The sequence below is a fragment of the Desmodus rotundus genome, chromosome 5 (genome assembly GCF_022682495.2).
Source record: "Desmodus rotundus isolate HL8 chromosome 5, HLdesRot8A.1, whole genome shotgun sequence".
Taxonomy (NCBI): domain Eukaryota; kingdom Metazoa; phylum Chordata; class Mammalia; order Chiroptera; family Phyllostomidae; genus Desmodus; species Desmodus rotundus.
In genome coordinates this window covers 22554796-22578976 of record NC_071391.1, presented here as the reverse complement: position 1 = coordinate 22578976, position 24181 = coordinate 22554796, and the positions used below count along the sequence as shown (strand labels likewise).

Genomic DNA, 24181 nt, shown 5'->3' with positions numbered 1-24181 from the left:
ATGTGTGCACTCCGGGCCAATGACAACCTTTGCTTTTTCTCTCTTTACAGCGGACTCTGCAGTGTCGTCCAAGGCAGAACCAACAACAGCAGCAGCTTCCACATTGTTTCTGAGGAAATCAAGTCCAGCACTGTCTGCAGCCCTGGTTGCCAAGGGCACTGGCAGCAACCCTTCAGCTGGGGTCTCAGGATTGGTCAAGAGCAGTTTGACCACTACTCTAGCTAAAAATGTCACAAACAACACAGCATCTGGCCCAAAGGCGACCCCAGGCGCGGTCCATCCAGCCTTCTCATTCACTCCAACCTATATGTTTGCAAGATCCGCACAGACTATGAACACTCACACAGCCATGCAAGGGAACCCGGGCACCGCCTCTGGCCTGTTGTCCACAACACACCTCCCCAGGAAACCACAAGCCATGCACACGAACTTCCCAAACCCCACCAACTCAGACCTGCCCAGGGCGTCCACCACACGCTCGCTGACAATCACGGCAGCCTTGACGTCCATTACCGCACCGGTAAGGGCGACCCGGCTGCCGCCTCTGCTGGCAGAAAACCCAAATGCTGCTCTTCCCGCTGTGTCGACAGCTATGGCCACCACTGGCAAGGGAGTGTCCAACCTGGAGTGCCAGATGTCCAGTAAACTCTTGGTAAAGATAGGTAAGACTCCACTACCTTGATTTTACTTGAAAGCAGCAGGCACGTGATGGCTTCAGAGATGCAACAGAATTATTAGATTTCTTTGAGTTCAGCGATTCTCAACCAGGGGGAACTTTTGCTCCCCCTTCCCCAGGGGACATTTGGCCCCATCTGGAGACATTTGGGGATCTGTACAACTTAAAGGGTGGGGAGGATTCTGCTGGCATCTAGTGAGAGAGAGATTAGGACTCTGCTAAGCATCCTGCATGGCACAGGAGGGCTGACAACAAAGAACAGTCCACCCCAAAATGTCAGTGGGGCCAGGGTTGGGAACCCTCGATATCTTTATCACGTGACAGAGGTGAGGACAAGCATTACATGATACGATTCTAGTCTTGGGATCACTTCTGATATCAGAGGTCCCTCGGAAATCAGGTAAGCCAGGGGTCTGAGAAAGCTAATGTGCACCAAGGTTTGCCTGTAGAGCGGATGGGGCAGTGATGTTTCACATGAATGAATGCTGTGTTTGTCAAACGTACCATCTTGGGAAGTTCTACAGAATTCAGAAAGGCTTGTTGTCATGGATGTTCTCAATCAGCAGATAGGAAAAGTACAGGCACGGTACACTATGTGGGAACCTGGGGTTTCTTTTAATGTTGAAAAGGAAACCCTGCAAATGCTGGGAGGTGATGCTCTCTTTTCCGCCCCCACCTCCCCAGCTGCAGCACAGCAGACCAAGAAGGCGCGGGGGCCTTTTGATAGTGTGGTAGCGTTTGCTCTAAAAAGCAGTAGACACAGTATTTGAAAGAACATGCCAATGTGGAATGCTCGCATCCTGCCTTCCTCTTGGCCCCACGAAGAATTTAATGAAATCATCTCTCTAGACATATCCTATTCTAAAATGGGAAATTGTGAAACTAGGTCTAGCAGAAAGTACAGTATCTCTTTCTGTATCTCAAGAAATTACACCATCTGGTTTTCCACTTTCCCTCCCCCTGGCCCTCCAGATCTGTACCCCCTGCTCTGAGCGGCAACCTCCGCCACCTAGATGCAGAAGTCCGGAACATTTTCCCCCTCCCATTTTCACCAACCCCCCTTCACCCCAGCCACACCCAGCCAACCACAAGTTACTTTTAGGTCTGCCTCCAGAATGCCCCTTCTTTCCACCACCACTTCCCTAGTTCACATCGTCACGATCACGCACTTCAATTTCTGCAACAACAGCCAAATTCTCTCTCTACGTTCAGACTCCCCACCCTGCAGCACACACACAGCCTGTTCTCCAGTCTGCAGTTAAAGGAACCTTCTAAAATGCATGCCTTTATTTAAAACCCTTCATTTCCCACTACCCTCAGGGCCAAGCTTAAACACAGAGTGAAATATTTCACTTTTCTCCCCTGTGCCTTTGCACTTGGTCTTCCCTCTGCTGTGAGTGGGTGGAGATAGTTCGTCCCTCACGTGGCCTAGCTCACTCCCGTTATCCTTCAGAACTCAGCAGAAGCATCAGTTCCTCTGGGAATCCTTCCTTGATCCCCACACCCCTGCCCAGGTCAGAGCCGGCTGCTCTCCCCAGGGCCTCCAGCAGTACCCCAGGTGTCCCTTCAAATAGCACCTGTCACATTCAGTCCCAACTGCTTATTTTCACCCTGGTCTCCATCTCTGTCTCTTGCATTTGTGGGGTGGGGACTGCCTCCCTGATTCAGGGTCCTTTTTGTCTGTTGCACCTAGCTCAGGGCCTGCATCTAAGTCAGGTCTCAGGAACACTGCTGAGGGAATTCCCTTACATGCAGATGATCAGGGAAGGTCCTGCGGAGCCCCACCTTTCAAAGTCAGAGGCAGCATTGGTCCGAAATGAAGTACCACCAGCCTGAGAGCTGTCTCTCCACACAGATGGCTAGGGCCTTCTTTCCTTGGGACTTAAGCGGGACCAACAGAGCTCCTACCCCAGCACTGCCCCTGCCCACTCCATCAGACCTACACTCAACTGGCTTCACTCAGAACTTGTGAGACGTGGTGGCTGGGGGTGGGGAGGAGGAGTCTTTCATTAGGACGTCTGCCGCCTTACCCTGACTACCACACTTTGGTTTTGCCCCACAGTTCTCTTTCTGACACAAAGGAGAGGACAGATGGGTGAAACCTTGAAGCTCAGTGTGGCCAAAGGGCTCACGCAGGCATTGCGGAAGGCTTTCCAACAGAACGACGTCTCAGCTCACGTAAGCCCCTCGCTTCTGTAATCAGACTAATCCCTCTACATCTTCCTCTTGGGTCCAGAGTGTATTCAGATTGTTTTCCTCCTCCCTGGGTACCATAACTATGCTGGCCGGAAGTAGCATCTTTTTTCATTTTGATCAATCGTGAATGTGTGGGGGTTGGACAAAAATTTTGAGATGGAAAATAGAGGCTAATTGCCCTATGACCAGATTTTTTTTTAAAATCCTTGATATACTATTTTCAATCGTCCTATCACTTCATTGTTTGGGGAGAATATTTAATATCATTAGTGTAATTCTCTAGATACCATCCATTGCTTCTTCCTTTATCTCCCTCAGCATTGTAAATAGTTAACAATTTATTTCTGGACATTTAAAAATTACTCTGACTTGTAAATTGAGTGCAGCTTTGCTTAAATTGCCAGCAGCAGACAGGGAAGGGAATGCTTTTTCCCTCCACTTTAATGCCAAGTGCTATTCAACAACTGCTCGATGATTTTGAAGGCACATCCCAGTGGTAGAAGCCTTGCTTTACGCCCTTTTGGTTTGATTCTGTGTTTGAAAGCAGTAAATGTGACTGGCAGTCGGTTGGCACCCTTTGCCCCTCTGGCCTCTTCCTTTGATACTTTTGTTCTTCCGCTGCATTCAGCTGGTGGTACCCCCTCCCACCCCCACCCCCACCACACCAAGGACGAGGAATAGGTTTGGTACATAATTTGTCAGTCTTATCAACTTCTTTTATAGAATTCTAAACAAAAAAAAGAAAGAAGTGCATTCTGTGTGAGGCATCTGTGATGTCTGCACCAGAAACTTTATTTGAAAGTGGAAAATGTGAATGTTTCCACTGGTTGCCTGATACAGGTTTCATTAAACTTCTATCATTTGCAAATGACCTTCACAGTTTTTGCCTTTCCTGCATGTCATCACAGACTACTGTGACAATTAGTTTGTGTTTGTTCTTTTCTTTTTCTATTGTATTTTCTCCATCACTATTTATTCCCCTTATACCCCCTTTCCCCCGCAGTCACCACACTGTTGTCCATGTCCATGAGTCCTTTCTCCTTTGGGCTCAATCCCCCCACCCCCTAAACCCCCATAATTTTTTTGAATTGGCTCATTTTTTAAAATTAAATACATTTCTTTTGAAAGGATGTTTGATATTACCACCATAAATGGAAATCAGGATCATTAGCCACAAAGAAAATGCAGCCATAAAAACGAGAATAATGGGAACAGCTTGTTAAGTTGAAGCCAAACAGCACTGGCAGAAGTATGACTTGTAAGGCTTGCAGAGGTGCTGGACGTCAGTAGTCCCCACCAGAGACTTGGTCCTCGAGGTCACTAGAAGGGCTTGAACAGGGCCACTTGCTCTCTGGTGTCACTCAGTGTTGTGTCCATGCTCCATCCGGAAGTATCTCATTCCCCCTAAAGCCACCTCTAAAATTTTTTTGTTTTTCAATGACAGTTCACATTCAGTATTATTTTGTGTTAGTTTCAGGTATATAGCATACTGCTTAGACAATCATGTATCTTACAGAGGGATCCCTCGGTGTTTCCAGAACCCACCTGGCCTAGCTATTACAATATCATTGACTATATTTCCCATGCTGTAGTTGACATCCCCGTGACTGCTTTGTAATTACCAATTTGTACCGCTTAATCCCTTCAACTCTTTCACCCAGCGCCCCAACCCCGTCCTCTCTGGCACATCAGTCACCTGAGCCATCTTGAACAGCACCTTGGGTAACAAAGTGCGAAGAAACCAAAGCCACCCCCAGCCTGTTGCAAAATCAGTCGTCTTGATTTCCTTGGCAAATAACACGTGACACTACCGATGGAGATGCAAGAGTACGGGGGCGGGGGTGTGTGTGTTAAAAACACCCTGACCTGTTAATATAAAATGAGCAAAAACAAATAAGAATAAAATCTAAAGCCTTCAGGTCTTCCATTTGGGTCAAAAAGAGCTCAGATCAGCAGTGTCCCCCAGGACTCAGCTGTAAGAGAAACTCTTTGTGGCCCACTGTGCCTTGGTCTGAACCAGCTGACCAGCCAAGAGTGCAGTTATGTCTGAACAAGTCTTCTCTCAGCTTCTAGCCAGAGGAATTCTCCTCAGATACTATTTGACCCCTGCCCTGCAGGTGCCCCCACTTAATCTCTCATTTTTGCCTTTTAATTTTTAAATGATGAGAAGTACAGTAAAGCTATTTTTTTAAGCATTCCATTCCCTGGAAATCTCTTTTGCCTGCTGTCTCCTGTCTACTGTCTTGGGTGATAATTGATGCTCACAGGATTATATGAGGCACTTAAGGAATAAAACAAAAAACCAAAGATTTAATTCTATTAACATGTAGGTTCAATATAAATTATATTTTGTTGTAGTCTGATATTTTGAAACGTGCCAATCTATGTCTGTTTTACAGCATTGTCAGAATAGCTGTTGAACGAGAACATCCTATTCTCCAGCCATGCTAAATAACTTAAAGCACTGCGGAAACAAATACTGAGTTCTGGGTGTCCATTTGTTTTGTAGGTGGACATTCTGGAACATTCTCATAACATCACAGTTGGTTATTATGCTACCAAAGGGAGGCTGGTGTACTTGCCTTCTGCAGTGATCGAAATGCTGGGTGTTTATGGGGTCAGCAATGTCACTGCGGATCTGAAGCAGCATACCCCGAACTTGCAGTCCGTGGCAGTGCTCGCCTCCCCGTGGGACCCCCAGCCTGCAAGCTACTTCCAGCTGAAAACAGGCAAGTAACTCAGAAGGGAAAGTTCCCTATCCTTTCTTGGATTGGGGACAGTATCAAGAAGACACCTGTTTAAAACTCCATCGCTGACTGCTCTGTCATCTCTTAAAGTCCCTGTGTTCCTTCTTCAAACAGCCCTGCTAAACAAACGTCCAGGTGCCCTGCACATCAGCCTAAATTTTTCCTGGGTTTATTAGAAATATTTCTTCACAGGAGCCTTTCTTCCTAATGTATTTAATTAGTACTTACATGCACCAAGTGCTATATTTGGGTTTTTTTTTCCTGTATTATGGATACCAATTTGAGTCGAATATCCATAAAACCTATACTTTGGAGCAACACATTCTAGATGCCACTGAATTAGAATCTTTGAGCTTGGGCCTTGGAATCTTTCTTTCAGGCTTCCTGCTGACTCCACTCTTATGATTTGTAAACCCCAAGCTTGGAGAAACCACTTACGTGGAAAGACACCATGAACTTAGTAATGCAGGTCAATTGATTATCTTTTCCCTCCAAAGAATCAGAAGGCATGACCTCTCTTAGGTTCTCTTTAGCAGTCTTGGAGCAGATGTCTGCATATTCCAATCAAGTGAAATCACAAAATCCTTTGCACTGGAGGGAACTCAGGTCCAATCACACTTTAAATTCTTCTAGGCTATAAATCATTTTAAGAGCCACTTACAAAACTGCAGCAAACCTGTGTCGCCCTTTACTTACCTAATTGCTCTGATGTAAAAAGTGTGGTTTTGTATTCTGACGACTGTTAAGTCCCAGGAACAAAGACAGCGCTTCGGTGAGTGCTGATTTATTGCTCTCATTCTAGTGCTTCAGTTTGTGAGCCAGGCCGACAACATCCAGTCCTGCAAGTTTGCTCAGACGATGGAACAGAGGCTGCAGAAGGCCTTCCAGGATGCTGAGAAGAAGGTCCTAAATACCAAGAGCAACCTGACAGTTCAGGTAAGGAGGAGGGCACTCGAGCCGTGTCGTTGACAGAGCCAATCATAATACAGATGTTGGCAGGAGGTGACCCGGCCCCCGATTTCCAAGCTCCCTGGGGTGAACGGAACGTTACTTTGGACTTTGAGCGTGTGATGCAGGCAGGAGGTAGTGCCGCTCCAGCCACTGAGTCACATTGGTCCCGGCGCTGGTGAGGATGTCTGGGGTGTGGATGCCGTGTCCCTGTCTCCCTGCTGTGGTTTGGGATTTTATACTTATTTTCCCACGTGAAGGTTCCTCAGGCCTTTCCAATACATTATTTTTAAAAATGGTACTAGAATATACTACATAAAATATCTCAAATGTCTCATATAAAATGAATCATTTCTAAATAGCTCATGCACTAAGATTTGCCTATTCTCTGACTTTCACTGAATTATTTTCCAAATGTCCACATGAACAGTCTCTTACTTTACATACATACACATCCACACACACTATGTATTTGGGACTTCCTATGTGCCAGGACAGTGCTAAGTGTTTTACGAATATTTTGCTACATAATACCTAAGACATTCCTTCTGAGGTATTATTATTATCATTTCACAGAAGAGGGAACTAAGAGAGGGGTGAGAAACTTCCAGAAGGTCACACAGTTGGTAAAAAATAGAATAAAGATGAGCAAAGCCCACTCTTATCCACCACGCTACAGTGGCATCGATGCAATATGGAAATAGGACCCATGGTGAAATTTTGGCAAATGCATGAATCATGTCCCAGGAAAATCCCACTTGGTGTACTGTCTTTCAGTGTCCTGGATTTACAGTAGGCATGCCATCAAAAGCCGTTCTTAGACCCATTTTTTTGCAATTGTATAGATACCATTCCACTAAAGACAGATGCTTCTTAATGACATTTATCCAGCCCCCAAATTGCTCTAATTAGCTGTACTAGCCAATAGCTCTGTTTTTACTGAACTAAAAGCACCTCCAGGTTTGCCTTTGCGATAAAACCCAGAGGTTTTGAAACTGACACTTAGCACAGGTGAATTATCCGCAATGCCAACATGATGTAGAAAGCATGCAATTTAATTTGAATGAGAAGCTTTCCTTTTCTAGATTCATCCACAGTGGAAGTATCTCATTATGATTTGGTTCATATTAGACTAAAATCTAAAAACATGTCATAGGCTTAAGATTTATGTAAGGAGTATGACTCAGATCTTTTGTGCGAGGTCTTTTGTTTTCTGACTGTATTTGGATTCTCACAGGTACTTGAGGCTGGTTAGAACTAGAATATACTCGGATGGCATTCAGAGCACACTCTGATTGTATTCAGGAAGCACAGACTTAGAGCGCCTGCTATTCATCAGGCCCTGAGAGGGACACTAAGATAAAAAAACAAAACAAAACAAAAAAAACCCTGCCCTTGGCCTTACTTAGCAAGTAAGAAAACTTCCTTGGAAAAGACTACAACAGGCAATTCAAAAATTGTGTCTAAATAGATTGTAGAAACTCTTGAATATATCAACAGCTCTTGAAATGAATGGATAATTGGATGGATTGTTTTATTAATCCCTTTCTCTTCTTGCTTTGGCCAACAGGAAGCCCAGAGACAAAGTTGTTGCCTTGGTTAGCACCCTCTAAGCCCCTCTATCCTCGTGCATAGACAACTGTATGACAGCCATTCCCCTGGGGCTGTCTTTAATGTGTTTTTCCAGGATCTGGTTTTGTAATTATAACTTTCCATTTTATTCTGTTAAATATAATTTGTGGAGAACCTTGGATCCTCTGTGGAGTACGACTACATCAATATTTAATTAATTTGTTGAGAGAATCATTGAAAAAGTGACTTATAATTTTTTTTTTTTTACTTTATAGCATTGATGCTAGAGGCTAGATTACAGTAGACTCAATTAGGACTTTTTGGTGCAGATGACAGTATGCAGGTTCACAGGCTTAAAAGCAAAAAGAGGGAGTGATTGGTTCATGTCACTGACAAGTTCAAAGTTTATTTACTTCAGGCACAGTTGGATTCAGGTGCTCCCATAATTTCTTCATGCAATTCTCTTTTCATGTTTTGGCTTGCCTTGCTCTGGGCTGCCCTCATCCTCAGGCCCTGTGGGGTGACCCCTGGCACCTCCATGTTTGCCTCCTTATTGTTCACAATCTTGTGGAACCAAAGTGCCTTTTTGTGTCATTCCAGTAAAAATCCTGAGATTAGCTGTCATTGGACCCACTTGGATCCTGTGCCTGTTTCTGGACCAGTAACTGTGACCAAGGAGATGAACTGTCCCAGTCAACTAGTCCTGGCTCAGATGCCCACTCCTGGAACTTGGGTAGGGCAGCACCACCCAAAGCACATGAACTGGTAGGGGAAAAGAGGAGTTTCCCCAAGAAAAGTTGTGATGCGGTCATAGAAGGGACAATGGGTGCTGGGTAGGCAAAACAGCAGCTTTCCATTTGGTCATTCTCATGGGCCAGTCTCGTGAGTTGCAGCATGAGTGAGTGGGAAGTAAGGGATCAGGTCAGGAGCCACAGGAGTCTAAGAATAAAGAGGTGATACAACCTTGGTCACAGGCCTGTGGACCTCTTCTTATTTATGAAGCTAGTGTTAAGCAGCCATAAACAATGGTCACACTTTTCTTAGCTATAAAAAATGACTGTGTTAAAGAAGACACACATAAATGGAAAACATTCTGTGCTCATGAATTGAAAGACGTAATTTTGTTAAGATGTCAATACTACTAAGAGCAATCTAGATTCAGTGCAATCCTCATCAAAATTCCAGCGACTCTTGTTGTGGAAATCCTACAACTCATTGAATCTCAAGGGACCCTGAATAGCCAAACAATCTTAAAAAGTTGGGAGATCTCACACTTTCTGATTTCAAAACTTACTACAAAGCTATGATAATCAAAACAATGTGGTACTGGCATAAGCATAGACATATAAACCAATGGAAAAGAATAGAGAGTTCAAAAACAAACCCTTGCATATATGGTCAAATGATTTTTGACAAAGGTGCTAAGACCAGTGAAGAAAGGACCATCTTTTCAACCAATGGTATTGAGAAAATTGGACATCCATAAGGAAAAGAATGAAGTTGGACCCTTACCTAATATCATATATATAAATTAACTCAAAATGGATCAAAGAACTAAAAGTAAGATTTAAACTATTAATCTTAGAAGAAAGTAGAGAAGAAAAGCTTCAGGACATTGGGCTTGGCAATGGTATGTTGGATATGACAGCAAAAACACAGGTGACAAAAGAAAAAAATGGATAAATTGGACTTTGCCAAAATTAAAACCTTTTGTGGACCAAAGGACACAATCAAAAGGCCACCCATGGAATGGGAGAAAATACTTGCAGATCAGTAAGTATCTGATAGGGGGTTTATATCTAGACTACATGAAGAACTCCTACAACTCAACAACAAAAATTAAACAACGCAATCAAGAAATGAGCAAAGGACTTAATTAGGCATTTCTCTAGGAAGATACACAGATGACCAATAAGCACATGAAAAGATGCTCCATATGACTAATTACTAGGGATATGTAAATCAAAACCACAAGATACCACTTCACACCCATGAGGAAGCGATTATTTAAAAATGGAATATAACACGTTGGTAAGGATGTGGAGAAATCAGAACCCTTGTGCACACTGCTGGTGAGCATGTCAAATGGCGGTCCCTCCAAAAATTAAACATAGAATTACCATGTGATCCAGCAGTTCTATTCACAGGCGTGTAACTGAGAGAACTGAAAGCAGGAACTTGAATAGCTATTTGTACACCCACATTCATAGCAGCAATATTCACAACAGCCAGAAAAGTGGAAGCCACCCTGGTGTCCTTCCACAGATGAGTGGATGAATGTGGTGTACAGGTACAATGAAGTGCTGTTCATCCTGAAAAAGGATCTTAATTCTGACACATGCTACAACCTGGATGAACCTTGGGGACATTATGTTAAGTGAAATCAGCCAGTCACAAAAGGACAAATGGTGTATGATTCCACTTATAAAAGGAATTTAGTTTCATCAAATTAATGGAGACAGAAAGCAGCCCGGGTTGCCGGGGCTGAGGGGTGGGGAGGGCGGGGAGGTGTTCAATGGGCACAGAGGCTGAGTCTGGGATGACGAAGCAGCTCTGGAGACGGGCAGGGGCGATGGCTGCACGATAATGTGAATGTACCTAATGAACTGACCTGTACACTTAAGATGGTTAAAATTTATGTACTTTACCACAATAAAAATATATGAAACTGATATTATGTCATATGTCAGTTATACTTCAATAAAAATACTCTTAGCTTAAAAAAGTATAAGTACCAGTCAAGGGTCATGTGCGAAGAGGCCCCCATGCTGCAGGCTCTTTGGGACCCAGTGAAATTGAGTTTTGTTGAAGAGCAGAAAATAGAACAGTTCATAATAGAGATGAAGGCTGGAGATAAAGGCCGCAGTGCTATTTTAGTTACGACTTCTATAGGTGGTAGTGCATTGAGGGCTTTTGAATTGTTCGGAAACAAGTGCCTTTCTTCTTGGTAACTTGAGAAAGAGGTGTGAATATCTGTGGCATAGCCACAGATATTCAAAAATAGTTGCAGAGAGGAGTATAAGTGTATGTCATTAATCGTGAGACTCTATCAGGGCTCCCTAACCTCCAGGCCTGTTAGGAACTGGGCCACACAGCAGGAGGTGAGCTTGAATGTGATGCTCCCATCTGGCCCGTGGAAAATTGTCCTCTAGGAAACTGGTCCCTGGTGCTAAAAGGGTTGGGGACTGCTGGACTATACTATATATACTCTGCGATAGTGAATTTAAAAGTAATTTCCACTCATGGGAAAAAGTGAGAAATAACATGAAGAAGCTATTCTTGACAGTCTTCCTCAGAGTAGGGTTTAAAAGGAAAGTTGCAGACATGTTTCTGTCTGAGCACGCAAAGGCCTGGGAAAGACGGATACAAGTCAGCCCCTGTTAGCAAGAGAGGACACACTCAAATGAAGGTATTTTAAGGAAATCCAGTGAAAGAGACCCTTTGCAGAAGCCGGGACAGCTACTGGGGAAACCACAGGGACAGTGCAGTACCCAAAGCTGGAACAGTTGGGGCTGAGGAGGGAGGGGAGGGAACAGTTATAGGAAACCAGAGGCCACAGCTACCCAACAGGAGCTTTACCCCACAGGCAGGGGTCCCCAACACCAATACTCTGATTTCTCCCTCCCTCTCTCCTCATCCTCCTGATCTCCCTTTAGCTGAAGCCAGAGGGCAGAGGAACCTGCCTAGGTGGTCCACAGGGTCTGCCTCTGGAGGTGCTGAGCAGGAGTAGAGGGGGTGGCAAGCGGATCTGGAGGAGGAAGGAGCAGACAAAGATGGTCTCGCCAAGTGGAGTGACTTCCTGCTGCATCTGGTTTCCATGTCTCATCTGTGGGATATTTTTGTCCATACATTGACCCAGAAAACCTCATTTTCCAGTGACGGAAACACTGACTTAGACGACATGCAAGAAGAAAACCTCACCATCTCATATTCGTATTTACATGTCCTATATTGTATTCATAGACCACAGGAAATATAATCCCTCTCTAAAGAAGCTATTTTATGTTTCTGAATTTCTTTGTAATGAGGTTTAGTCACTCTATTTGTTACTAGGTCGGTGTACATTCCCTGTCCTTTCAACTTCAAAGTTCCCCAAAAGTTTGACATGGGCTTTCTCTGTGTGAGCCCTTGAGCGCTCCTTAAATTTAACCTTCCTGTGCTCTCCTTTGTATTGGCAGAACCATAAAAGTAATGAGACGATTTAGCCCCAGAAAAGATGCAGACTGCCTGGGTTTGAATCCTAGCTCTGTCACTTTATAGCTGTGTGACCTTGGGCAAGCCTCAGTTTCCTCCTTTGTAAAAAGGGAGTCATAATTAGGTACACCCCCTGAGGTCGTGGTGGGGATTGAATGAGGTGACGTGCCCTTAGCACAATGCCTGGCACATAGTGAGCCATCAGTGAGTGACGACTGTTGTTATTCTTGTCTCTTCCTCCGCTCTTTCCCCACCTCCCTTCATTTCTACCCTCAACTTCTGCTTGAACTTCTTCTCCCATGGCCTCCATGAAACAGACCCTCATCTTATGTGGCATGTCTCCCTCCCCTTTCCTCCTGTGTCGATTCAGATTGTGAGCACGTCCAACGCCTCCCAGACTGTCACGCTGGTGTACGTGGTGGGCAATCGCAGCTCCTTCCTCAATGGCACCGTGGCCAGCAGCCTCCTCCGCCAGCTCTCAGCTGAGCTGGTGGGGTTCTACCTCACCTACCCGCCGCTCACCATTGCTGAACGTGAGTATGTCCCCGTCCTGCTGGGACTCTGCCATTTTCCTGGGGGCCTTTCTTCATTTTGCAAACATTCACTGTGGCAGGCTGCATGCTCGCTCTTTGGCTATAAAACGGCAACTGGAATAAGAGATACATGGGATTGAATTGATGACAAGTTTATTGTATGTTCTAAAAAAGCACTTGCTGGGTGCATTTACTCTTCACCTGTCTCTTATCTCATTTAATCGTTATAACCACCCCGTGAGGTAGGTGCACAGTTAGCGCCATTTTGCAGATGAGAAAACTGAACTTTGTTCCGTGTAATAAAACATCCACGCTCACACAGCTAGTGAGACCTGGAATCTGGGGTTTGAACCCAAGCAGTCTGCCTCTGAGTGTACAGTCCTGCCTGGTGGGGCATCTGTCCTCATGGCAATGGGGAGTGCTGTGGTTCCCCTACCATCAGCAGACACCCCGGGGCCTGCAGCCCTTGGCCTGGCTGCAGGTACCAGCGCAGCTCATTTGCAGTAAGCACTGTGGCTTCTCTTGATGAAGTCCCCATAGTCTTGTGGCCTTGTCTTCCTCTAATGCTTCAGTTACATAATCCTCATCATCACGCAGCAGGCACAGGCTTCGAAGATGATGCAGCCTACCCTTTGTCCCCAAACACTTACTTGGTAGCCAAAGGAAGGAAAGATCTGTGTTTTAAAATGTAATTGTTGGTACATTTCTCAAGGTCACTGGGCAAATTCTCTTTTAAAACACATATTAGCAAAATTCTTTCTTTTTCCTTCCATGGTTGTTTTTAATTTGTAAATAAATGCGATGATGTATGGGGATGTACTTCAGCCCAGGGTAGCCATTCAGAATTTTTTTTGAATATTTGTTTAATAGCAAGCTTTTGCGAATTTCCACATAGTAAGGAAAGATAACTGGATTTTATGGAAAAGATTACTTCATAAAAGAAGGCTTCATGACACATGGCAGCATGTGAAGAATTTCTTTTCTCTCATCTTGGTATTTGGATAATAACGACAGCTAAGATTTATTGAGCTCTTACTGCGGCCGGGCACTGTGCTAAGTCCTTTACACGCATTAACTCTGCTGGCCGCTGCACCTGTGAAGAAATGTTAGTTACAAGCGTTTGGCTGCTAACCTCAGTCCTTGATATTGGAAAACTCCATTCAAGAGATAATCATTCCTAAAAATGGTAGTGATGGTTGGATATTGTTACAGAAAAAGCTACAGTTAAGACAGGTTCTAGCTGTGGATCTTAATAATGAAGGTGTTCAACATAAGAAGGTTTTGATGGAAAACTGAAAGAGCAGAAATCCACAAACCTGAGAAAACTCTTCATCTGAAAGTGAGCTCTTTCCTGAGTATTTTAGTTTTCTGAACAGCACGGTATTTTTGGCCTGTAGGTCATAGATTTCCTAAGAATGAGAGAGCAGGATCTAGCTCCTTCATATTCTGCCACCTATGTTTATTTCCCTTAACAGTATTTACCTATAAAACTCAGAAAAGTAATTTGGTGTGTTTCTTATTTGTTTTAGCACTGGAATATCCCAACCTTGACATATCAGAGACAACCAGAGACTATTGGGTAATTACAGGTAATCTCTTATTTTATTTCTTTCCCCTTTCCCCCATCAGGTTTTTTTTTTTTAATTGCATGTCAAAAGGAAAAAAAAACTAAAAGAATTAAAACCACATGGTACTCAGTGATAGGATTGGCATCCCTTCTTTGGTCCTGTCCTATAATTCAAGGAGTTACTGTCCCAGGACCAGGAGTGGGTGGAGTAAGCTGAAACAAGAAAAAAGCGTCACACTGAAGATGAGTATTAGATAAGCAATTCAAAATAGCAAGCTGCAAGTCCCCCACAGCGGCCTCCTCTTTGCAGAAAGTGGACTGATGGGGAGGTACGGCATTTACCTGTGGCCATCCAGGGCGCGTCCATGCGGAAGATGGTGGGCCTTCCTGCACTGCCCTACAAAATGCCAGTGAAGATCGGAGGAACGCCAGGCATGCACTTTCCTCTGTCCCCTGGCACGAGGCCCACACCCACACTGATCCTGGTGCAGCCCAGGCATGTCCTGACAGTGAGGGCGGATGGAAGTAGAAGGGTGTTTTGGTGGCATTTTCTTTTTTTTCCTTGACATTTCCCAACTGAGCTTTATGAAACAGCAAAACGTTTCTTGTTTTTCAAAAGCCAGGCAGTAGCTCAGAAAAATCAGAGAAGCAAGGGTTGGAAGCAAAGAGAGAAGGCAGGTGTTTATTGGAGGAAAAGGACCAGGCCAGCTGTAAAAGGAAGGGAGAGAGAGGGTATTAGTCGGCTAGGGCTGCCTTAGAAAGTACCACAGACTTGGGTGGGGTGGGGTGGGGGCTTTATTGATTCTGGAGGCTGGAAGTCCGATACAAAGGTATCAGCAGGGTTGGTTCCTCTGCGGCCTCTCTCCTTGGCTTACAGATGGCCATTTTTCCTGTCTTCACACGCTTTCCCCTGTGTGTACCTCCTAACTTCCTCTTCTTATAAGGACACCAGCATATTGGATTAGGGTGTGCTTTTATGATCTCATTTTACCTCCCTAACATCTTTAAAGGCCCTATCTCCGAATACAGTCACATTCTGAGGGACTAGGACTTCAACATCTGAATTTTGGGAGGTTGTGACCTTTCTCAGCCCCTAACAAGGAGGGAGGAAGTCCTGCAAGTCCTGGAAGACGTGCCTGGGTAAGGGGGCCTCCTGAATTACCTTCAGCCCTTGCTGGGCAGCTCAGGTGGCTAGAGTGTCAGCTGGATACACCAAGGTTGTGGGTTTGATCCCCGGTCAGGGCACATAGAACAAGCAATCGATGAATACATAAATAAGTGGAATGAGAAATTCTCATTCTCTCTCTCTCTCTCCCTCACTCCTTCCTTCCTTCTCTCTCTCTCCCCTTCCCCCTCTCTCCCTTCCTCTCTCTAAAATCAGTTTAAAAATTAAAACCCTCTTCCCTCTCCACCTCCTCCCTCGCCTGCTGTCCCAAGCAAGGTGGGCTTCTGCTTAAACACCGGCAAAGGAGCACACGATCCTGCTTGATGAGGCTGCTCAGGACCTCTCTTAAATTGCAGAAAATTGCTTTTCTTTCTCCCCTGCAGAGCTATGGATATGCAGAGATTTTTTTTTCTTTTTTTTTTTTTTTTACTTGCTAAGAAGACAAACTAAAGAAATGTCTTTAAAAAGAAAAAAAAAAAAAAGAACCTCACCAGAGTTTATGCCCAAGAGAAACAATGCTAAACCAGCAACACATTTTTGAAGGCAGCAGGTTATATAACATTTACAAAACCGTTTTTTTTCTCCACCAGGAATGCTGCCTTTTAATTTGCAGAGATTTCCCCCCCCCTTCTATTAACTTAAGGTTTACATTAAATGGTAACAGGATGTCCTTGACAACTTCTTGTTTCAGTTTATCCTCATGTACCTGTGTCTTGCCCCGCCTCCACTGTGGTGACATAACCTTAATAACAACCCCACACGTGGGCTTGTTTTCAAGGTTCTTCTGGGACTGAATGCTCTGTCCCCTCCCCTATGTGACCCTCCTTTGTCATTGCTCTGGTGGCTGTGGGTGATCAGAAGAAACAGTGGTCTCCGTCACTGTGTTGGGGACTAGTTGGGTCAGTTGGTATTTGGGGGAACTGAAATCAGCCTCCAGATGGCCCTCCTTCCTTCGCTTTGGCTCGTGACCACTTTCTAACCCCCTGGGCGGGAACCACTAATATTTTACCGTTAGTTACAGAAGGGGTAGGGATTGGGAACTGAAAGAAGAAGATAGCTTTGTTCCTCCTGTTCAAACCCACAGTCCCTTGAATAACCAGCCACTCTGTGTTCACTCCCAGGCATTCATCCCTGGCCATTGCTAACTTGGAGGAGCTTTCTTTGGTTAGTGGATATTATAATACCCTGGCATGTTTTCACCTGTGTGCCCACTGAACTTGCATTACATATGTTCTGGCACACTGTACACTTCTGCCCTCCCCGGGCATGGTCCCTCCTCAGTGGAAAAGCCTTGGCTGGGATGATTCCCACAGTGCGTCTTTGCAGAGAACCCGGGAGCTGTCCTGCTGTCCATGGGTCTTGCCATCGGGTGGGATAGAGATGTACAGACTTAATGTTGCCCCCTGACTAAGGTGAGAGCCCAGCGTGGGTTTGAAACCAATTTTTATTTCACCCACCAGAGTAAAAATATTCCAGACCCAGCAACTGCAGGATTCCTTCTGGTCTCAGCTCTGCTACATATGACTTGAGTGTGTCCTTGAGCTAGTCACTAGACCCTGTGGGTGTCACCCTTAAAATCAGAAGACAAGAGCTGAACATTCAGGTTCTTTTGGCTCTGAATGTGTGGATTCAACCACAAATAAAACAGTTTAGATCGAATACAGGAAGCTGAACCAGGCCCGATCATTGGAACTCTAGGGTCCAGTACACTTGCAAATAACGAAAGAATAAGAGACCAGTGATGTAAAAGTCACCAAATGTGCTGGACAAAGCTCCTTTGAACATAGCTGGAGACTTGCCACCTCCTCTAAGCTGAGTCAGTGGTGGGAAGGCTTAAGAGCAGGCAGCCAGGGTCCAAGCTTCCTTACTGCTTCTGTGCCTCTGGGGAGAAGTGGGTGCATACCCCTCCCTACTCCCTTCCTGGCCGGCAGAGGGGGCCAGGAGCCTGAGGCCTGGCACACTTCTCAGGAGGAAGGAGAGGAGCCACAGTCCTGAGCACAGTTCTATGTCAGGTTACTTCTTCCCTGGTAAGGATGTGTCTAGTGAGGAAGGGGGCACACGTGAACAACAACAAAGCTACCAATTATGGGCCTCTCTCAAGTGCCCTGGAGCAGTGTGCTGGAAGCATTTTTTAAATAAAGTATCTGTTCTTTACAATGACAATCAAGAGCAGAATATGATCCCCTGTTTTCAGATATGGAAACGGGACCCAGTGGAATTAGGCGTCTCACCCAAGAACACTCAGTAAAAGGGGGAATCAGGATTCAAACGCAGGGCCCTGGCTCCAGCCCCCTACTCTTTCTCAGCTGCCTCCTAAGGATACATTCTCTTTGCAAATAGGGCGATGAAGCCTGCGGGAACTGTCCAGGTGCTGGATCCATGGAAGTCTGCGGGAGGTTCCCACGGCCTTTCCATGGAGGTTTCTTTGTTTTTCTCTCAATTTTAAAAATTGTAGTAAAATACACATAACATGAAATTTATCATTTAAACCATTTCCAAGTGTACAGTTCAGTGGCATTGAATCCATTCACAGTGTTGTACCACTGTCACTGCTGTCTACTTCCAGAACCTGCCCATCAGCTGGGGGGCTTTGGCTCTCACCCTCTTTGATGTCCGCCCTTGAGCCATCACTGGGATTCCCATAAAGTAATCAGTCCTTGATGATGCCCGCGATGTCCTGTGTCCCCTCTCTTACTCCGTCCGTTGGTCAGGAGAGGCCAACTTAGAAGTAGTCCTTTAGCAATTGACGGCATGACTTTACCAGAGGGGGCATCTCTGGATTATCAAGACCACGGGCTCTCCCGTCTGGGGCCAGGAGGCAGGCTGTGTCAGGGGACTCCCAGGGGCCTGTGGGACCTGCCACAGTGGGAACGGAGCAGGAGTGTTTTATCTGTCAGCGGGAATTCTGCTGGCAGCCGAGCTGGGGGCCCCTCACAAGGACCCTAGAAAGAAAGCTGCTCTATACCCTCCATGGGGCTTATTTGGCACTTATCACGTCAAAGAAGGAACTTCTGAAGCTCAGCTATGGATTTCTCTTCTCTCTTGATCAATTTAAACCTCATTCTCTGTATCTTGTGGTCGTCAGTGGCTTGTTCTCACCCTGAGGAGAATGTGATCGTGATGACACATTCTTCGTACCCAAGCTATTTCCATAGCCCAGTAGATGGGAGGTACTGATGGCCCTTCGCTGGATGGTGGTAGAACAGACTGTTAAATGAAAAAATTTGTATTATGTTCCTAGCCCATATAAGTTTGGGTTTCTTTAGGATGAGAATTCTTTTTAGCATTTTTAGTTTCTGAGATGGCTGTGTTTAAAGGCAGGGTTTGTGTGTTTGGGATGAAGTGTGCTTCCCAAAGGACCTGGAAGGAGGACTGGAGCTGGGGGGTGGGGAGAGGTTGACAGCAAAAGGAGAGAGGAGCTGGTGCTAACTCCTTTACACAGCTTGTCTCATTTCAACCACAGATCTCATTAGGAGTGTATTTGCTGTGAGGGGTTCTTACTCCCTTTTACGGAGAAGGACTTGGACTCAGAGAGGGCCAGTGGTTTGCAGAAAGCTTCACAACTGGCAAGAGCTCGTTCTTTCTGGCATCCTGCCCTGCTCTCAAATGGAAGAGTGCCCGAGAGGCCCTGTGCAGCTTTGGGATGACTCTCAAAAGGACTGCCCAGGGGGAGAGATGAGGACATTGAACAGGGTGGTTTGCCGAGGTGTAAGGGCCGAGCTGCAGGATGGAGCTTAGATTCCACAGCAAAGCTGTTGAGAGGGAAAAATAAGGGTAACCCTGAGCCAGGGCTTCTGAGTGGGAACCAGCAAAAAACCAGTTAGCCAGACCTGTATCTGGGCTGCACGCCCACAGGGAATCTAACATGTGATAAGGATTGGAGTTAATACAGCAGCGTTAGATGTGTCACAGCTCATGGAGGAGGGAGCCCAGGCTTTGGGTTTGAACCCTCACTTTTCTGGTTACTGGCTGTGACCTTGACAAGTCACTTGCCCTTATCAGCATCTATAACATGTGGATAGTGATTCCTAACTCCTGGGGCTGTTGTGAAGGTAAAGTGAGGAGAGGCTGGCCAAGCCCTCCATGTGGGAGGGCCCGTGATGGTTACTGGGATGGTGGTGGCTGTGATTCTGAACCATCGGGGAGTCTGTCCTCTGAGCAGCCCCTCTGCCTTCTGCACCCGCAGTGCTGCAGGGCGTGGACAATTCGCTGGTGGGTCTGCACAACCAGAGCTTTGCCCGGGTCATGGAGCAGCGCCTGGCCCAGCTGTTCATGATGTCCCAGCAACAAGGCCGGCGGTTTAAACGGGCCACCACCCTGGGAAGCTACACCGTGCAGGTAGGTGTGCGTGAAGCCGCTGGGGTCTTCTAATAACTGGGGGCATGGGGGATGTGCTGCCTGAGACTAAGCAGTCCTGCTGTGTGCAGAGCGGCAGCTACACTGCAGACTGACCAAGCCATCTGTCTAATCCACGCGGCTCTGACAGTTCAGGGCTGGGGGTCATAACATCAAAATCGTGAAGGAGAGTGAGAGCCACTCCCCCGACACTCTCACTGCCGGATTATAAGAAGAGGAGGGCTCGGAACAGAGTCTGTACACGCGCTGGTATTTATTCAACAAAAAGTTATACGCAAGCAGGCACGGGCCACTCACCAACCTGTTCTGTGTGCTGGATGAAGGCCCAGCTCTTGGTACTTCCAGGCCCTCCTACCACCTCTGCTGCGAAACTACAGGTGTGCTAATCAGTATTCCAGGTGCAGGATTCTATTATCCTTCTTTACTCAGTTTTGACAGAAAGAGCCTTCCGAGTTTATAATGGACACGTGACCACGCAGGAACTTAGGCTCGGGAGCTGTTGCAGACACTGTTGGTGCTCTGCCTGAATCCCTTTGCTATTTCTATCAGTGCCAACAGCCACCTCTGAATGTTTATGGAAAGACTGTTCTTGAGATGCCAGAACCCACCTTGCCCACACCGCGGTGCCGCAAGTGCCTGGGAATTAACTAGTGGTGGGGGAATGAATACCCCAGCTTCCTTGTCTCTTAGCTAGGAGAATTCTGAAATGTGTGGTTTTGATCATTTCCAGAGCTTTCCCATAGAACTAAGCTTTAATTACCCACTGTGGTAAGTGGCTTAATAACACACCCTTTGTTAGCTCCCTCCCCACCCCTGTGTCACCTACTCACCTTCCTGTCAGTTCTCTGCATCTCTCAAATAAGCTTTAAGCACTCAATTCTTCTGCATCTGCTCCTAGGGAACCTAACAGAAGACTGCAGCCCTTCCGAAGGGGAGGACGGTCAGCCTCTAGATTCTTTATCTCGTGCAAGCAGGAGAGGGACTGCCTCTAGCATATTCTAGCCAATCCACATATCTTGAATAGCCCGAATTTTACCAAGAGAACCCGTTTCTAATGTTTGTTAGGCTAACTAACAAAGCTCTGTTGAGCAAGATGACAGTTAGGGAAGGGCACTCCAGAATGGCCTTCCTAACTGGAATCTAGCCCACAGCCACTGGGGTGTGAACTTCTGGTTGGTAAGTCACCACATGGGGGTGTAGCTTAACCCAAACACACAGGCATAGCATCACACTAAGAGGAAACTTGTTTTAAAGGAAATTACAGGCATTACCACAATCTATCTGCAGATCATGTCCCCGGGCAGTCTGGTAAGTACAAACAACCCATCTTCTGGAACACTCTTTCCTGCTTGAGTCAGCATCGTGCCCCTGAGGGAAACTCCAGGTCTCACATCCACAGCCAGTGACTTTGGTCCCTAGTCCATTGCATGTCGCTTTAGTTCTGAATGTCTTTGTGGCCTGTGACAGCCCGTCCTGAGGTAAAGTGAGGGTTAATTTCTCATGCCAGGTTGATTTCCCCTCTGTGGGTTCCGAGCCAGCCCTGTAATTCACACTTCTCTGAGGAAGTCGCTCAGAACAGGGCAAAATGGGATTTGCCTCTGTTGAAGGGGGAGGCGAATCATTTACTAATAACACCTACAATCCCGGTGTTAGTAGTAAAGCTAAAAATCTAACAGCATTCTTTGTGTTGAAAAGGGTCCAGTGAGATGTTCTTCTCTCCTTTCTTCCGACTACCCAGTGTGCATGGCCCCGGTAGTGGCCGGGAATACCTGAGTGAAGCAAGTGGGGATTTATTTCTGCCAATTCCGGATTTACAGAGGCTGTAGACCAGCTTATAACATTACCCGTGTAGAAATCTTGGTAAGAAGGATTTGCTAATAAATTGAAGTTGAGTGAAGTTATTAGATATTTGAAAGCTCATTCACCTTCTACCTGGTCATACTAACACTCTCCGACTTCCTCTCCCACAAGGGACAGGACTAACGTGCCCACGTTTCCCAGGTAAAATTCACTCCACGTGGCTTACATCTTCTTTCCACACAGAGGCCTTTCTTTGGGGATCTGATCATTTTAAAAGATGAGCCACCTTCATGAATATGGAGATTTAGAGGTCTAGACTTGAAAGATACTTCTCTAGTAGATATGTTTGAAAAAGAAAGTCCAAAGAAGAAATGCATATGGCCAAGAAACATTTTTACATGTTTAACTCCATTTGTCATTAAAGAAATGCACGTTTGAACTACCGTAAGATTACATTTTCACCTACGAAAGATTAGGGACGTGGTGCTTTCCACTGCTGATGAGGGTGCAGGGAAATGGCACTTTCAAACAGTGAATGGATACGACCTCTCTGGATGACAAGTGAGCAGTTTAGACAAGAACCTCTTAGAGGGTCACAAACTTACTCCTAGATGGTCATTTTGAAGAAATAGAGGGAAACGCAAAGATGAAAGGGGGAGAACAGCGTTTCTCAGACGGTGTCCAGAAAATGGTCCTTATAAGCTGCCCTGAGGCCGAGGGGCTCCCAGGTCCGTTTGGGTAAGGCCGCATCCTTTGGCCCTTCTGGACTATTCCCAGGGCATATTGGCAAACCAAAGACTCTAAAAAGAGCTGTAGTAAAGAAATCTCCTTTCAACATATTATGTGGATTCTAAATTTAAATGCCAGTGAGACCCTTGTTTTTATATCTGCATTTCTCCAACATTTTATTATGAACATTTTCAAACTCACAGAAACCTTGAGAAAATGATATGGTAAGTACCCACACATTCACCATGTAGGTTCTACAGTTAACAGTAGGTACTATGTTACTGCTTTATATTTGGTCACATATGTCATCTCCACACCATAGATCAGTTTGGACTCTTCTAGAACTTTAAGTGAATGGAATCCTATAGTATATTCTCTTTTGTGTAAAACTTTTTTGACTCAGTGTAGTGTTTTTGAGATTCATCCATGTTGTTGTATTATTTGGCATTTTATTTTTTATTGTTGAATAATATTCTCTTTTATGAATATACTGCAGTTTACTCATTCTTCTGGTGATGGATACCCAGGCTTTCTCCAGTTTTTAGCTATTGTAAACAAAGCTGCTACGAACATTGTTCTACAAGTCTTTCTGTGGCCAGGTGCTTCCATTTCTCCTGGGTATGTAGGAGGTGAATTGCTGGCTTATAGGGTTGGTGTGTGTTCATTCTGTAAGAAACTGCCAGATCTTTCCCAAACTGTACCATTTCACACTCCCACCAGCAAGGTGTGGAGTTCCGGTCCCTGCACATTCTCATCAACACTTGGCATTGCCAGCCCTTGTTAAATTAGCTGTTCTGGTGGGTGATGGTAGCGTCTCGTGGCTTAAATTTGGATTTGACCATTGACCATATTTTAGATGCTAATTGGCAGTTTAGATATCTTCCTTTGTGAATTGTCTGATCATGTTTTAAAACCATTTTTGTTGGGTTGCAGTAATATCTATTTTTAATTGTTATATATAGCATACATACCAAGGGGTGAAAAATATGTAGAGTTTAAAGACCACTAATAAAAAGAACTCACAACCCAGAGGGTAAGATCATATTCTTATCTAACCTCAGAAGCTTTTTATGTGTCTTCTTTTATTACACATATATCCTTTTGTTCTGTTAAAGTGGAGTGTGCTTCTGAATTTCATATTAAATCATGCCTATATTTTCTGTATGTATTTTACCATCCACGCGTGTGTATCCCTAAACAGGACATCATTTGGTTTTGCCTGAGTTTGAATTTTATATTCTGTGATATTTTTCCTCAGTGTCAGGCTTTCGTATTCAAATAGCCAGAGTTCATTTACATTACTCTATACTATTTCACTGTGTGACTATACATTAACTCATTTATCTGTTCTACTGTTGGTGACTTTTGAATTTTCAGGGTTATTTTTGTTGTTGTTATTAACAATGCTGCTATAAACAGTTTTGTAATAGCTTTCCCTTCATAATACACACTTTGGGAAAACACTAGTGCATATGATGTCTGTCAGTTGTTAATTATAACAGTGAAAAGTTGATAACACCCTAAATGTTCAAAAATGAAGGGCTAGTTAATGTATGAGGCATGCACACAGTAGACCATTTTAAGTATTAAAATTTGTGTTTTATGTATTTGTAATGATTTCCAATGGTAAATTACTATACTGGAAAATGAGTAACCAAGTGTTTAACAAGAAAGGATTGGCTAAATAAGTTTATGAGG

The 24181-nt window shown here is 45.0% G+C and overlaps 1 protein-coding gene across 4 annotated transcripts in view; it reads left to right on the top strand.

The window, feature by feature from the left end:
- KIAA1549L (KIAA1549 like) overlaps positions 1 to 24181 on the top strand; it is a 219022-nt gene that overhangs the window by 129296 nt on the left and 65545 nt on the right. For all 4 annotated transcript variants that reach the window (XM_053924932.1, XM_053924931.2, XM_053924933.1 and 1 more), the window contains 7 exons: positions 51 to 662; positions 2739 to 2854; positions 5382 to 5601; positions 6422 to 6555; positions 12704 to 12866; positions 14396 to 14455; positions 19785 to 19936. In XM_053924932.1, coding sequence (XP_053780907.1) covers positions 51 to 662; positions 2739 to 2854; positions 5382 to 5601; positions 6422 to 6555; positions 12704 to 12866; positions 14396 to 14455; positions 19785 to 19936 — 1457 coding nt within the window. The remainder of the gene's footprint in view (positions 1 to 50; positions 663 to 2738; positions 2855 to 5381; positions 5602 to 6421; positions 6556 to 12703; positions 12867 to 14395; positions 14456 to 19784; positions 19937 to 24181) is intronic.